Source organism: Oncorhynchus tshawytscha, linkage group LG16 (assembly GCF_018296145.1).
Source record: "Oncorhynchus tshawytscha isolate Ot180627B linkage group LG16, Otsh_v2.0, whole genome shotgun sequence".
In the NCBI taxonomy this organism is placed as follows: Eukaryota; Metazoa; Chordata; class Actinopteri; order Salmoniformes; family Salmonidae; genus Oncorhynchus; species Oncorhynchus tshawytscha.
Window position 1 is genome coordinate 18,253,711 of NC_056444.1, and position 16,504 is coordinate 18,270,214.

General features: G+C 46.8%; 1 protein-coding gene across 6 annotated transcripts in view; it reads left to right on the plus strand.

Moving 5' to 3' along the window:
• The window catches only part of mllt10 (MLLT10 histone lysine methyltransferase DOT1L cofactor), an 88,469-nt gene extending 76,015 nt beyond the window's left edge, over nucleotides 1–12,454 (plus strand). For 3 of the 6 annotated variants that reach the window (XM_042298909.1, XM_042298910.1, XM_042298912.1), the window contains 6 exons: nucleotides 8,245–8,435; nucleotides 8,777–8,926; nucleotides 9,022–9,086; nucleotides 9,246–9,517; nucleotides 9,829–9,910; nucleotides 10,680–12,454. In XM_042298909.1, coding sequence (XP_042154843.1) covers nucleotides 8,245–8,435; nucleotides 8,777–8,926; nucleotides 9,022–9,086; nucleotides 9,246–9,517; nucleotides 9,829–9,910; nucleotides 10,680–10,964 — 1,045 coding nt within the window. In that variant the 3' untranslated portion in view covers nucleotides 10,965–12,454. The other 3 variants (XM_042298911.1, XM_042298913.1, XM_042298914.1) reach the window with 3 other exon arrangements.
• Nucleotides 12,455–16,504: the final 4,050 nt, after the last annotated feature.

The following is a 16,504-nucleotide window of genomic DNA, read 5'->3' on the forward strand; positions in this document are numbered from 1 at the left end:
GACGTTTCTCTCCCCCCCCATAAAGGCGTTTCGATCTCCCCCATAAAGGAGTTTCTATCCCCCATAAAGGCGTTTCTATCCCCCCATAAAGGCGTTTCTAACTCCCCCACCAATGGCGTTTCTCTCTTCCCCATAAAGGAGTTTCTATCTCACCCCATAAAGGCATTTCTATCTCCCCCCATAAAGCGCATTTCTATCTCCCCCCATAAAGGCGTTTCTATCCCCCCCATAAAGGCGTTTCTCTCCCCCATAAAGGAGTTTCTATCCCCCCCCATAAAGGCGTTTTCTCCCCCCCATAAAGGTGTTTCTCCCCCCCCATAAAGGGAGTTTCTATCTCCCCCCCATAAAGACGTTTCTATCCCCCCCCCATAAAGGCGTTTCTATCCCCCCATAAAGACGTTTCTATCCTCCCTCCCCCATAAAGACGTTTCTATCCTTCCCCCCATAAAGACGTTTCGATCTCCCCCCATAAAGACGTTTCTCTCTCCCCCATAAAGGAGTTTCTATCCCCCCATAAAGGCGTTTCTACCCCCCCATAAAGGCGTTTCTCCCCCCCATAAAGGAGTTTCTATCCCCCCCATAAAGGCGTTTCTACCCCCCCATAAAGACGTTTCTATCCTCCCTCCCCCATAAAGGCGTTTCTATCCCCCCCCCCATAAAGGCGTTTCTATCCCCCCATAAAGGCGTTTCTCCACCCATAAAGGCGTTTCTATCCCCCCCATAAAGGCGTTTCTATCCCCCCATAAAGACCCCCATAAAGGAGTTTCTATCTCCCCATAAGGACGTTTCTCCCCCACATAAAGGCGTTTCTATCCCCCCATAAAGGCTCTCCCCCCATAAAGGCGTTTCTAACCCCCCCATAAAGGCGTTTCTATCCCCCCCCATAAAGGCGTTTCTATCCCCCCATAAAGGCGTTTCTATCTCCCCCCCATAAAGACGTTTCGATCTCCCCCCATAAAGGCGTTTCTCCACCCATAAAGGAGTTTCTACCCCCCCATAAAGGTGTTTCTATCCCCCCCATAAAGACGTTTCTCCCCCCATAAAGGAGTTTCTATCCCCCCATAAAGGCGTTTTCCCCCCCATAAAGGCGTTTCTACTCCCCCCCATAAAGACGTTTCGATCTCTCCCCCATAAAGACGTTTCTCTCTCCCCCATAAAGGAGTTTCTATCCCCCCCATAAAGGCGTTTCTACCCCCCCCCCATAAAGGCGTTTCTCCCCCCATAAAGGAGTTTCTATCCCCCCCCATAAAGGCGTTTCTACCCCCCATAAAGACGTTTCTATCCTCCCTCCCCCATAAAGACGTTTCTATCTCCCCCCATAAAGGCGTTTCTATCCCCCCCATAAAGGCGTTTCTATCCCCCCATAAAGGCGTTTCTATCTCCCCCCATAAAGGCGTTTCTCTCCCCCCCATAAAGGCGTTTCTATCCCCCCATAAAGACGTTTTCTCTCCCCCATAAAGGAGTTTCTATCCCCCCCATAAGGACGTTTCTATCTCCCCCACATAAAGGCGTTTCTATCCCCCCCATAAAGGCTTTTCTCTCCCCCCATAAAGGCGTTTCTACCCCCCCATAAAGGCGTTTCTATCCCCCCATAAAGGCGTTTCTATCCCCCCCCATAAAGGCGTTTCTATCTCCCCCCATAAAGGTGTTTCTATCTTCCCCCCATAAAGGTGTTTCTATCCCCCCATAAAGGCGTTTCTCCACCCATAAAGGCGTTTCTTCCCCCCATAAAGGCGTTTCTATCCCCCCCATAAAGACGTTTTTCTCCCCCCATAAAGGAGTTTCTATCTCCCCCCATATCTTCCCCCATAAAGGAGTTTCTATCTCCCCCCACCCATAAAGGCGTTTCTATCTCCACCCATAAAGGCGTTTCTCTCTCCACCCATAAAGGCGTTTCTATCCCCCCCATAAAGGCGTTTCTATCCCCCCCATAAAGGCGTTTCGATCTCCCCCATAAAGACGTTTCGATCTCCCCCCATAAAGACGTTTCGATCTCCCCCATAAAGGAGTTTCTATCCCCCCATAAAGGCGTTTCTATCTCCCCCCATATAAAGGCGTTTCTAACCCCCCCCACCAATGGCGTTTCTCTCTTCCCCATAAAGGAGTTTCTATCTCCCCCCCATAAAGGCATTTCTATCTCCCCCATAAAGGCGTTTCTATCTCCCCCCATAAAGGCGTTTCTATCTCCCCCCCCATAAAGGCGTTTCTCCCCCCATAAAGGAGTTTCTATCCCCCCCCATAAAGGCGTTTTCCCCCCCATAAAGGCGTTTCTACCCCCCATAAAGACGTTTGATCTCCCCCATAAAGACGTTTCTTCTCCCCCATAAAGGAGTTTCTATCCCCCATCGTTTCTACCCCCCATAAAGGCGTTTCGATCTCCCCCATAAAGGAGTTTCTATCCCCCCCCATAAAGGCGTTTCTACCCCCCATAAAGACGTTTCTATCCTCCCTCCCCCATAAAGACGTTTCTATCCTTCCCCCATAAAGGCGTTTCTATCTCCCCCCATAAAGGCATTTCTATCTCCCCCATAAAGGTGTTTCCCCCCATAAAGGGTTTCTATCCCCCCCCCCCCCCAAATAAAGGTGTTTCTATCCCCCCATAAAGATGTTTCTATCCCTCCCCCCATAAAGGCGTTTCTATCTCCCCCCATAAAGGCGTTTCTACCCCCCATAAAGACGTTTCTATCTCCCCCATAAAGGCGTTTCTATCCCCCCATAAAGGAGTTTCTATCCCCCCATAAAGGCGTTTCTATCTCCCCCCCATATAAAGGCGTTTCTAACTCCCCCACCAATGGCGTTTCTCTCTTCCCCATAAAGGAGTTTCTATCTCACCCCATAAAGGCATTTCTATCTCCCCCATAAAGGCATTTCTATCTCCCCCCATAAAGGCGTTTCCCTCCCCCATAAAGGAGTTTCTATCCCCCCCCATAAAGGCGTTTCTCTCCCCCATAAAGGCGTTTCTACCCCCCATAAAGACGTTTCGATCTCCCCCCATAAAGGCGTTTTATCATCCCCCCCATAAAGGCGTTTCTATCATCCCCCCCATAAAGGCGTTTCTATCATCCCCCATAAAGGCGTTTCTATCTTCCCCCCCATAAAGGCGTTTCTATCTTCCCCCATAAAGGAGTTTCTATCCCCCCCCCATAAAGGCGTTTCTATCTTCCCCCATAAAGGCGTTTCTATCTTCCCCCCCCATAAAGGCGTTTCTATCTTCCCCCCATAAAGACGTTTCTATCTTCCCCCCATAAAGGCGTTTCTATCTTCCCCCATAAAGGCGTTTCTATCTTCCCCCATAAAGGCGTTTCTATCTTCCCCCATAAAGGCGTTTCTATCTTCCCCCCATAAAGGCGTTTCTATCTTCCCCCATAAAGGCGTTTCTATCTTCCCCCCATAAAGGCGTTTCTATCTTCCCCCCCATAAAGACGTTTTCCCCCCCATAAAGGAGTTTCTATCTCCCCCCATAAAGATGTTTCTCCCCCCATAAAGGCGTTTCTATCTCCCCCTCCACCCATAAAGGCGTTTCTTTCTCCCCCCATAAAGGCGTTTCTATCCCCCCCATAAAGACGTTTCTCTCTCCCCCATAAAGGAGTTTCTATCTCCCCCCCATAAAGACGTTTTTCTCCCCCCATAAAGACGTTTCTATCTCCCCCCATAAAGGCGTTTCTATCCCCCCAAAGGGCGTTTCTATCCCCCCATAAAGGCGTTTCTATCCCCCCATAAGGGCGTTTCTATCCCCCCATAAAGGTGTTTCTATCCCCCCCCATAAAGGCGTTTCTCCACCCATAAAGGCGTTTCCACCCTACCCCCCCATAAGGACGTTTCTCCCCCCATAAAGGAGTTTCTATCTCCCCCACCCATAAAGGCGTTTCTCTCCACCCATAAAGGCGTTTTCTCCACCCATAAAGGCGTTTCTTTCTCCCCCCATAAAGGCGTTTCTTTCTCCCCCCATAAAGGCGTTTCTATCCCCCCCCCATAAAGGCGTTTCTTTCTCCCCCCATAAAGGCGTTTCTATCCCCCCCCGTTTCTATCCCCCCCATAAAGGGTTTCTATCCCCCCCCCACCCATAAAGGCGTTTCTACCCCCCATAAAGGCGTTTCTATCCCCCCATAAAGACGTTTCTCTCCCCCATAAAGGAGTTTCTATCTCTCCCCCCACCCATAAAGGCGTTTTCTCTCCACCCATAAAGGCGTTTCTATCCCCCCCCATAAAGGCGTTTCTATCCCCCCCATAAAAGCGTTTTGATCTCCCCCCATAAAGGCGTTTCTATCCCCCCCTAAAGACGTTTCTCTCCTCCCCCCCCATAAAGACGTTTCTCTCCTCCCCCTAAAGACGTTTCTCTCCCCCCCTAAAGACGTTTCTCTCTCCCCCCATAAAGGCGTTTTCTCCCCCATAAAGGCGTTTCTTTCTCCCCCCATAAAGGCGTTTCTATCTCCCCCCATAAAGGCGTTTCTATCCCCCCCATAAAGGCGTTTCTATCCCCCCCCATAAAGGCGTTTCTATCCCCCCCATAAAGGCGTTTCTATCCCCCCCCATAAAGGCGTTTCTATCCACCCATAAAGGCGTTTCTATCCCCCCCCATAAAGGCGTTTCTCCCCCCATAAAGACGTTTCTATCTCCCCCCCACCCATAAAGGAGTTTCTATCTCCCCCACCCATAAAGGAGTTTCTATCTCCCCCACCCATAAAGGAGTTTCTATCTCCCCCACCCATAAAGGAGTTTCTATCTCCCCCACCCATAAAGGCGTTTCTCTCTCCACCCATAAAGGCGTTTCTCTCTCCACCCATAAAGGCGTTTCTCTCTCCACCCATAAAGGCGTTTTTCTCCACCCTCTCCACCCATAAAGGCGTTTTATCCCCCCATAAAGGCGTTTCCCCCCCATAAAGGCGTTTCTCCCCCATAAAGGCGTTTCTATCCCCCATAAAGACGTTTCTCTCTCCCCCATAAAGGAGTTTCTATCTCCCCCCCATAAAGACGTTTCGCTCTCCACCCATAGAGATGTTTCTATCTCTCTCCCCATAAAGACGTTTCTATCTCTCTCCCCCATAAAGGCGTTTCTCTCTCCACCATAAAGGAGTTTCTATCTCTCTCCCCCCACAGGCTTCAGGTCTGCACTTTTCTTTTTGCTCGTTTATCTTTTTACGAAGATGGTTTGTATTTTTCTCTGTTTTTATGGTGACTAGCATGTCTGTGTGTGTGGAGATGTGTGTGGGATGTGTGTGGAGCGATGGGTGTTTTGGACACTGAAACTTTTACACAATTTGTGGGATGGGTAGTTGAAATCAACAAGATACTACTTTCAATATTTCTGAATGTTTTACAGTGCATTCGGAAAGTATTCAGACCCCTTCCCTCAGGTGCATCCTGTTTCCGTTGATCGTCCTTGAGATCAGGGAGGTTCTTGATCAGGGAGGTGACCAAGAACCCAATGGTCACTGACAGAGCTCCAGAGTTCCTCTGTGGAGATGGGAGAACCTTCCAGAAGGAGAACCATCTCTGCAGCACTCCATCAATCAGGCCTTTATTGTAGAGTGGCCAGAAGGAAGCCACTCCTCAGTAGAAGGCACATGGCATCCACTTGGAGTTTCCGAAAGGCACCTAAAGCCTGGGAGAAACTCCCTAAATACAGTTTGCCAAGCTTGTAGCGTCATACCCAGGAAGACTCAAGGCTGAAAAGTTGCTTCAAAAAAGTACTGAGTAAAGGGTCTGAATGATTATGTAAATGTGATATTTCTGTTTTTTTTTTTTATAAATTTGCACACAAAAAAATGTTTTTGCTTTGTTATTAAATCAAATGTTATTTGTCATATGTGCCGAATACAACCGGTGTAGACCTTAAAGTGAAATGCTTACTTATGAACCCCTAACCAACAATGCAGTTTTAAAAAATGTACATGTAGGTCGAGTTATTAAAGTGACTATGCATAGATGGTAAAAACAGAGAGTAGCAGCAGTGTACAAGAGGGGGAGAGGAACAATGGGGTATTGTGTGTAGATTGATTATTATTATTTATTTATTTTTACCTTTATTTAACTAGGCAAGTCAGTTAAGAACAAATTCTTATTTACAATGACAGCCTAGGAACAGTGGGTTAACTCAGGGTCAGAATGACAGATTAGTACCTTGTCAGCTGCCCCCAGAATAAGGCTGTAACGTAACAAAATGTGGAAAGGTCCAGGGGTTTGAATACTTTCAGAATACACTGTAAATAGATAGTACTATGTATAACTGCATAATGGAATCTGCTCTCTGTATAAGATATATATATTTTTTTTAAATAGGAAAACACAGGATCTGGTCAGAGTGCACTACCTGACCATAAGTATTTGGATACCAGGCGATTCCAGGCTGTATCACAACCGGACATGATTGGGAGTCCCATAGAGCGATGCACAATTGGCCCAGCGTCGTCCGGGTTAGAGTCTGGCCCGGGGTTGGCCATCATTGTAGCCTAGTGATTAGATATTTGGACAAGTAACCGAAAGGTTGCAAGATCGAATTCCCGAGCTAACAAGAAAATCGTTCTGCCCCTGAGCAAGGCAGTTAACCCACTGTTCCTAGGCCGTCATTTAAAATAAGAATTTGTTCTTAACTGACTTGCCTAGTTAAATAAAGGTTCAATCAAATCAAATTAAAACATCTCAAAGGTGTTTGATGGGGTCATGGCTCTGTGCAGAACAGTCAAGTTCTTCCACACCGATCTCGACAAACCATTTCTGTATGGACCTGGCTTTCTGCACGGGGGCATTGTCATTCTGAAACAGGAAAGGGCCTTCCCCGAACTGTTGCCACAAAGTTGGAACCACAGAATCGTGTAGAATGTCATTGTATGCTGTAGCATTAAGATTTCCTTTCACTGGAACTAAGGGGCCTAGTGCGAACCATGAAAAACAGCTCCAGACCGTTATTCCTCCTCCACCAAACTTTACAATTTGCACTATGCATTTGGGCAGGTAGTGTTCCTTTGCCTTTCGCCAAACCCAAATGTGTCCGTCAAACTGCCAGATGGTGAAGCGTGATTCATCACTCCAGAGAACACGTTTCCACTGCTCCAGAGTCCAATGGCGCCGATCTTTACACCACTCCAGCCGACGCTTGGCATTGCGCATTGTGATCTTAGGCTTGTGTGCGGCAGCTCGGCCATGGAAACCCATTGGTAGTGAGTGTTGCAACCGAGGACAGACTATTTGTATGTGCTTCAGCACTCTGCGGTCCTGTTCTGTGATCTTGTGTGGCCTACCACTTCGCGGCTGAGCCGTTGTTGCTCCTAGATGTTTCCACTTCACAATAATAGCACTTACAGTTGACCAGGGCAGCTCTAGCAGGGCAGAAATGTGATAAACTGACGTTTTGGAAAGGTGGCATCCTATGACAGACCCACGTTGAAAGTCACTGAGCGCTTCAGTAAGGCCATTATACTGCCAATATTGTCTATGACGATTGCATGGCTGTATGCTTGATTTTAAACACCTGTTTGCAAACGGGTGAGGCTGAATCCACAAATTTTAAAGGGGTATCCATATGAGTGTATGTTGGCTTTATTCAGTGCCAAAATATTTTTCTTAACCAATAGGAGGACTCTGTATGATGTGGTTCTTTAGCGTCTTATGTGGAGAGTGGCTTCACTCCTGCTTTGTATTCACTTGTGTGTTCTTGTCTTGACGTCACTTTTCCGAACGCTTTTCCAGTCAGATTCATATTAATTATAAAAATGCAAATGAAAAGTGAAATGTCATGTTGGTACTTTTATTTGAAAGGATGAAACAAATCAGAATATTTAAAAGCAACCTAATAATATAATCTTTCTTTTAAGAAGAAAAAGGTTTCCTTCAGTTTGCTCCAAAAGGGAGAAAATATTTGCTAATTGAACTTTTCCAATAAGTGGTTTGTGTGTGTGTGTGTGTGTGTGTGTGTGTGCGCCATTGAGAAGTCCGATGGAATGGTAAAAAGGCTCTCCCTCTCTTTGTTTATTATTCCAGAACCGTGAAGTTCTCTCCTGACTCTTTTTCCTCCCTATCTTCTGTCTCTCTTTCACTCATCAGTGTCTCAACTCACACAGGATGATTTACTGCACCATGGGTGCCCACCACACACACCTCTCTCTCTCTCTCGCTCTCTCTCATTTTCATTAGCTCACTTAAGGACAAATTGATTTGACATTCTCCATGTTTGTTTGATGCTATGTTTGGTTGTTAATATCCTCTTTCTTTTTTTTCTCTCACCCATCCATCCCTCTCTCCCTCCAGTTCTCCTCTAGGTGGGCTGCAGATCCGGTATGACCCAGGAGGTTCGTTGGGGTCAGGTTTGGGGGCGCTAGGGTCAGGTCAGGGAGGGGGAGACACAGTACCCCCGGTGGCCACCTCTATAGAACAGCTGCTGGAGAGACAGTGGAGTGATGGACAACAGTTCCTACTGCAGCAGGGAGCACAGGGAGATGGTGAGCACACACACCTACATGACTTTTTTCATCAAATCTGATCTACTCACCTATCATTGCATTGTTTGGATAATTCAATTTTATTCGTTTAATTTAGTTTCCTCTCTCTCTCGCTTCTCTCCTCTCTCTCTGCCTGTCTTTGACTCTCGCTTCTCTCCTCTCTCTCTTGCTTCTCTCTGTCTCTCTCTCTCCATCTCTCTCGATTCTCTGTCTGTCTCTCTCTCTCCCTTTTCTCTCTCTGTCTCTCTCTCTGTGTCTCTCTGTCTCTCTCTCTCTCTCTCTCTCTCTCTCTCTTTCTCTCTGTCTCTGTCTCTGTCTCTTTCTGTCTCTTTGTGTGGTAGTGTTGGGGATGTTGAAGTCCCTCCACCAGCTGCAGCAGGAGAACAGGCGTCTAGAGGACCAGATTAAAACTCTGACCATGAAGAAAGAACGACTGCAGCTCCTGTCAGCTCAGCTGTCTGTGCCTTTCACCCCTACTACTGCTGCCCAAGGTACACACACAGCCCTATTACTGCCTCACCTCACCCTAACAAACACTTGTACAAACTGTCACTCTCATTGCCTGCCTGTGTGATATGTGTTTCAGATGTGAAGAGTGACTCCTCTCTACCCATACCTGCTCAGGTAAGGCAGTTGAAGCTCCAGCACACAGTGAGTGAACCCAGCTAGCACACTAGTTGTTATGCTGTCATTACATAGAGCTTTTGAAATGGTAAGAGATTGTATAGGAGATATTGGTTAACAAAGCTCTCTCTCTCTCTCTCTCTCTCTCTCTCTCTCTCTCTCTCTCTCTCTCTCTCTCTCTCTCAGGATAGCGTGTCATGTGGTCGTAGTAGTGGTGGATCTACCTCTTCTCTGTCCACCCCCCCCTCCGTCTCTCACAGCCCCCCCCAGCCTCATCAGCTCAACGGGGTTGCCATGGGAACCATGATGCTGGGAGGTGGAGCCGGGCCAGGGATGGGGGGGATAGTGGGGGTTTTGAACGGAGTCATACAGACCACCTCCAGCCCTCACACATACACACATACATCTGCACCGGGCACCAGCGCCGCTCTGCCCATCTCCAGCTCCATTAACAACAGGTAGGTACACTACATCTGGCTGCCTGGTAGTCTGCCTTTCTGGCGACCTGGTAGTCTGCCTTTCTGACTACCCGGTAGTCTGCATTTCTGGAGACCTGGTAGTCTGCCTGCCTGGCTACCTGTCCTTCCATTCATTGAAATGTCTGTCTGTTTTTGGCTTTGAAATTGATTCCCTTATATTTTCTCCCTTCCTGCTTTCCTCTTGGATTACTGCAGCTCAGTTACTGCTAAAAGCAGGTGAGTGTGTGTGTGCGTGTGTGTGTGTGCGTGGTTTTCTAACTGTGTGTGTGTATGTCTTTGTGTGTTTTTAGGTTGGGTGCCTTGTCTGAACAGCAGAGGCTCTTACTGCACCAGCACCAACTACAGCAGCTACTCTCTTCACAGCCCTCTGCGGTAAACACACACACCTAGCACCGCTGTACTAAACAAAGTGTAAGGCTTATTTATCAGCGTTCCAAGGTCACATGATTAATGATCTCTTTCCCGCTCTCCATCTCTCTCTCTCCCCCTCCCTCTCTCTCTCCCCCTCCCTCTCTCTCTCCCCCTCCCTCTCCCCCCTCTCTCTCTCCCCCCTCCCTCTCTCTCTCCCCCTCTCTCCCTCCCCCTCCCTCTCTCCCCCCCCTCTCTCTCTCCCCCTCCTCTCTCTCTCCCCCTCCCTCTCTCTCTCTCCCCCCTCCCTCTCTCTCTCCCCCTCCCCTCTCTCTCTCCCCCCCCCCCTCCCTCTCTCTCTCCCCCTCCCTCTCTCTCTCTCCCCCCTCCCTCTCTCTCTCCCCCTCCCCTCTCTCTCTCCCCCTCCCTCTCTCTCTCCCCCTCCCTCTCTCTCTCCCCCTCCCTCTCTCTCCCCCTCCCTCTCTCTCCCCCTCCCTCTCTCTCTCCCCCTCCCTCTCTCTCTCCCCCTCCCTCTCTCTCCCCCCTCCCTCTCTCTCTCTCCCCCTCCCCTCTCTCCCCCTCCCTCTCTCTCCCCCTCCCTCTCTCTCCCCCTCTCTCTCTCTCCCCCCTCCCTCTCTCTCTCCCCCTCCCTCTCTCTCTCCCCCCTCCCTCTCTCTCTCCCCCTCCCTCTCTCTCTCCCCCTCCCTCTCTCTCTCCCCCTCCCCCCCTCCTCTCTCCCTCTCTCTCCCCCCCCTCTCTCTCTCCCCCTCCCCCCTCCCTCTCCTCCCTCTAGGAACAGCAGCAGATGTTGTTTTACCAGTTGATGCAGCAACAACAGGACCTCCACCAACTTCAATCTCTCTCCACCTCCTCCCAGCTTCCCTCCATCCCTCTCTCTTCCACTCAGCTGCCCATCACCTCCCTCCTTTCCTCCTCTCACGGCCAGGGCACCATCACCGCCAACCCCTTCCTGGCACTGCACACACACTCACACCCCGATACACACACACACGCCACTGCACAGAAACCCCGGCTGGCTGAAAAGGCTGTGGGCCTCACTGGACAGGAGAAGACCTGACCCACAAAACAGCTCTCTTGCTTTTTCTGTTGCGCATTCTCTTTTTCTCTCTCTCCTCTATCCATCTCTCTCTCTATCCATCTCTCTATCTCTCAGGGGTCTCCACCATCATATGAACTCTGATCAGTGCTGTGCTTTCAGCACACAAGCTAGCCCACATAGAACTACAATTACTACAAACTACAAAAATATCAGGACACTAACACAGCTGACTGATGACTTATAGCTCTGCTGGAGAGATGAGGTCTGGGAACTATGACATTGTACAGTTTTAGGAGAGGCAGGAGTCCTGCACTGGACATGTAACTGCTGTTACCTCTGTCTGTCTGAGCATAAGACCTAACCAGCATAAGACCTAACCAGAGACCACTCTCTAATGTAAGACTGACTGACCGCTATGAAAGCCTTGCTATGACTGTCTTTTTCTGCTCTACCTACTTCACACCAGCCTATCAGGGTCCGTAACCTTCAGCATCGGCCAATAGGAATCCACAACAGTCAGAAATGGCAAGTCAGGGTCCATTCCCCAAGTGCCTAAGGCTGAGGGGGAGGGTTACTCATGCTACTCGACCTGTCAGTCATCCATTCTCACCATATTACTGGCTGTCAAGCTGCGTTGACCAGGCAAAAGATCACGCAACACATTCTGAAAAGCTGGAAACCAGGAAATGTATTTTGCTGGGTTCACAAAATACCGAAACCAACTTTATGAATTCTGTTTTTATTTATTTAGCATTGCTTTATGTTATGGGTGCAGGATGCTATATTTTAAAAGTACCCACTGTTCTTCAAGAATTTGTTTTATACTGCTGTTTAAAGTTTTTCACACATCTTGCTGTAAACATTTTTGATGGGAAAAAAAGTTGTGTATTGAGAAAGATTGAACTACTGGCAAATGGAGGTGGTTTGTGGTGGTGATGGTGTACATAACTGTTATTGTCAGAAGAGGTGTGGGTTCAATGCCACAGTTTTGACTTTGTGTAAATAAATATATATTTTTCATTGCCTGTGGGGTGTAAATAAGTGATTGTGATTGGCAGTGTTGGTGTAAAGGATAGCCAATAAAGCCTAATTTTGTGTGTGTAAATCTTAGGACCAGACTACAGGCAATGGTGACTGGACACAAAGTATTAATTTATTTTTATATGTGCAGGGACATTGTTTTGTTTTTATTTGTTTTGCACCGTCATTTTATACTCCACTTCTGGGCACCATGTTTCCATCTGTGTTCACTTAGGTTTAGATCAATTTTGTACAACTGAAAAATCATAACCTCCTCAAATGTTTGTATTTCAAAACACCAAAATAATTCAATGTTCTGGATAAATAAAGAGACCGACTGATGGTAAAAAGACGAGGAGTCAGCGTAGCCAGTGGGACAACATTATTGGAGTGAGAAGATGGTTAAAGCTTGATTAACAGCTCTGTTTAAGTGCTTTTTGTCAACAGCATTTTTACACTTTGGTTGAATAAAGAACAGATCTACCTCCTCTAAGCCTGCTGTCTAATAGCATGTTTCTCCTCTTTACCTCCATCTCTGGACGGATGAAAAGATGACACTGACTTGACTCTCTCACTATATCGTTAGCCGTCTTCTCTCGCTCTAGTGTTTAACGGTTTCTGCATGCTCATTTTATAGTGGTCCAGGGTCCCTTGCCCCAGCACACACACACACAGTGCTCCTCTGTCCCTGATGACTTCCTGCTGCCTAGCAGCGTGTGGGTGTGTGTACAATTCCCCTACATCTGCTTCTGCTCGTGGAAATTAAAAGCTCACTTTCCCCTCATCTCAGCCCCCCAGCAACTCTTAAACCCCCCTCTTCCGCCCACCCTCTATCAGCCCTGTCACTCAAGTCCAGGCTGTTTAAACATGCCCCCTCCCTACCTCCTTGTCTACCACTTTCATTCTCTCCTCCCCTGTCTTCTCGACATCACCCCTTTCTCCTCCCCTCCCTCTCGTTCAATCCATTCACAGCATTCCCGTTCAGGAGTGGGCGCAGAGCTGGGTGGGGGGTATGTAACAGCTGAGGGAGGACAACCATGCTGGCCAACGAGATGCCTGATCAAAAGTCAAACACTAAGCTCTAGAACATCAGGGTTGAAGGTTCACACACAATTGAGCTTTTTAGTCCAGGAGGAGGCTCATCTGGGCCTGGGGAACTTCCCAAATGTCCAGTTGAAGAGCTTAAAAGAAGTCCTAAGTAATAACAATTAAACATGCATTTAGTAATTCATTTAAACAACAGTTATTCAAATTAAACATTAATTTAGCCATTCAAATTAATCATATAATTACCAGTTAGAATAACTTGAGTGCTGCGGAAAACCATTAGCAGCTGTAGTTTGGATTAAATCATTATGGGATGGGAGTCGAGAGGGGGATGATCCACTGAAAACTGCCTGGCCAAGATTCCTGTTCAGAATAGAACCAGATCACTCTGCCAGAGGTGTTTATGGCCAGGAACAGAGAGACTGAGGAGGGGATAGCGGGAAAAAGGAGAGCTGAAGAGAGGAAAGCACTGAAGCAGCTGACGGGATTCCCATGGAATGTTGCCGCATCAGACGTGTGTGTGTGTGTATAGACTACCCCCCACAGGTTCCTCTCCTGTAGGATAATGGCCCTGAGGAGAAGCAGCAGGATTCTCCCTCATCCCTCTTCACACACAGACAGTCTGTATTCTTCTGCTGACTGACAATCCTCTGCCTATCCCCCCCATCCTACCCCTCTCCATACTCCTCTCTTCCTATACAGTTGAAGTCAGAAGTTTACATACACTAAGGTTGGAGTCATTAAAACTCGTTTTTCTTATTTTATTTTAATTTTACCCCCTTTTTCGTGGTATCCAATTGTTAGTAATTACTATCTTGTCTCATCGCAACAACTCCCGTACGGGCTCGGGAGAGACGAAGATCGAAAGCCGTGCGTCCTCTGAAACACAACCCAACCAAGCCGCACTGTTAACACAGTGCGCATCCAACCCCGAAGCCAGCCGCACCAATACGTCAGAGGAAAACCGTGCGACCTTGGTTAGCGTGCACTGCGCCCGGCCCGCCACAGGAGTCGCTGGTGCGCAATGACACAGGGATATCCCTATCGGCCAAACTCTCCCTAACCCGGACAACGCTAGGCCAATTGCGCTGCGATGTAGTGCCCCCGACCACTGTGCCACCCGGGAGGCCCATAAAAGGCCCACTCGTTTTTCAACCACTCCACAAATTTCTTGTTAACAAACTATAGTCTTGGCAAGTCGGTTAGGACATCTACTTTGTGCATTAAACAAGTAATTTTTCCAACAATTGTTTACAGACAGATTATTTCACTTAGGATTTCACTTAATCCAGTAGGTCAGAAGTTTACATACACTAAGTTGACTGTGCCTTTTAAACAGCTTGGAAAATTCCAGAAAATGATGTCATGGCTTTAGAAGCTTCTGATAGGCTAATTGACATCATTTGAGTCAATTGGAGGTGTACCTGTGGATGTATTTCAAGGCCTACCTTCAAAATCAGTGTCCACAAGTCTGGTTCATCCTTGGGAGCAGTTTCCAAATGTCTGAAGGTACCACGTTCATCTGTACAAACAATAGTATGCAAGTATAAACACCATGGGACCAAGCAGCCGTCATACCGCTCAGGAAGGCCAAAACCGCCATAAAAAAAAGCCAGACTACAGTTTGCAACTGCATATGGGGACAAAGATCGTACTTTTTGGAGAAATGTCCTCTGGTCTGATGAAACAAAAATAGAACTGTTTGGCCATAATGACCATCGTTATGTTTGAAGGAAAAAGGGGGAGGCTTGCAAGCCGAAGAACACCATCCCAACCATGAAGAACGTGGGTGGCAGCATCATGTTGTGGAGTGCTTTGCTGCAGGAGGGACTGATACACTTCACAAAATAGATGGCTTCATGACGGATGAAAATTAAGTGGATATATTGAAGCAAGACATCAGCTTGGTTGCAAATAGGTCTTCCAAATGGACAATGACCTCAAGCATACTTCCAAAGTTGTGGCAAAATGGCTTAAGGACAAATTCAAGGTATTGGAGTGGCCATCACAAAGCCCTGACCTCATCCTATAGAAAATTTGTGGGCAGAACTGAAAAAGTGTGTGCGAGCAAGGAGGCCTACAAACCTGACTCAGTTACACCAGCTCTGTCAGGAGGAATGGGCCAAAATTCGCCCAACCTTTATTGTGGGAAGCTTGTGGAAGGCTACCCGAAACATTTGCCCCAAGTTAAACAATTTAAATGCAATGCTACCAAATACTAATTGAGTATGTAAACTTCTAAAAGCTGAAATAAATAATTATCTCTATTATTCTGACACTTCACATTCTTAAAATAAAGTGGTGATCCTAACTGATCTAAGACAGGGAATGTTTACTAGGATTAAATGTCAGGCATTGTGAAAAACTGAGTTTAAATGTATTTGGCTGAGGTGTATGTCAACGTCCGACTTCAACTGGAACTAAATACCTGTCATTTTAGAATTTGTTGAAATATTTAGGAAATTATCACTCAAAACCTCATGATGGATGTGCCTTCAATTATTTAACTTTCTTATTGGACAAATACATTTGACATTTTACAAACACTAAATCTAATGATGTAAACTAAATTATAATAGGCCTATTTTAAATATCTTAGTGAAAACAAATATTTCAACTTCGATATTTTTACTGGCAAAAGTCTTAAACACATCCACGGTAAATTATGCATTCAGGTTGGATTTCTAAATATGATTTTTTTTTCAGAGTGCAACTTCTAAATTTAACGTAAAATAAACACATACATTTCAGAACAAAATGTCTGGTTAATTGTAAGGCTCTGTGGGCTACTTTAAATCACAGTTTAGTAGTGTGTTGTGCGGTTTTCTATTTGTCAGCAGGGTGGAGTTGATCTTTCATCCGAGCGAGGTGCAGCAGACCTGCGGTTATAGCCCACAGTCTGAACCGTTGACTTCGGCTCCAACATTGAAAGCGAGAAACTGAAGACCGATCACTGTTAGTCAGTCCGTGTCTAAATTGCCTCACAGTTTAAAACAGAGTTGCACTTTAAACAAGGAACATATATTCTAAAAACACTAGGTTTGTTTTATTTCTGCTATTCCCCATCGCAATGGGGAAATACAGGCAACGCAGTAAACACAAACGTGAGTAGCAGCACTGTAGAAGCAGGTTAGGTACGTCTCTAGACAGAGTTAGCCAACTCTACACGCATCTATTTATAGGCATTTTCATGAACTGTATCTACTTTGACTCTGAGCACTCTGACGGGATTATATTAGGTTACTTATTTTGTAATGCTTTCACGTTTAGTTAAGGCCTACTACAGTCCAGAGCCCTTTATTGTAGAAGGCTCTACTGTAGTCTATCAACTGATGAAGATTTCAAATCATATTCAAAGGGAGGGTTCAGCTGAATTACAAATGTAGATATTTCTTTCTTTACCTTGAAGTCAGTCTATGGACAACGGAGACTGAAATCCATGCTTTGGTTTTGTAGGCCCTACCATAGTACTTCCTAACCAAAAACCAATG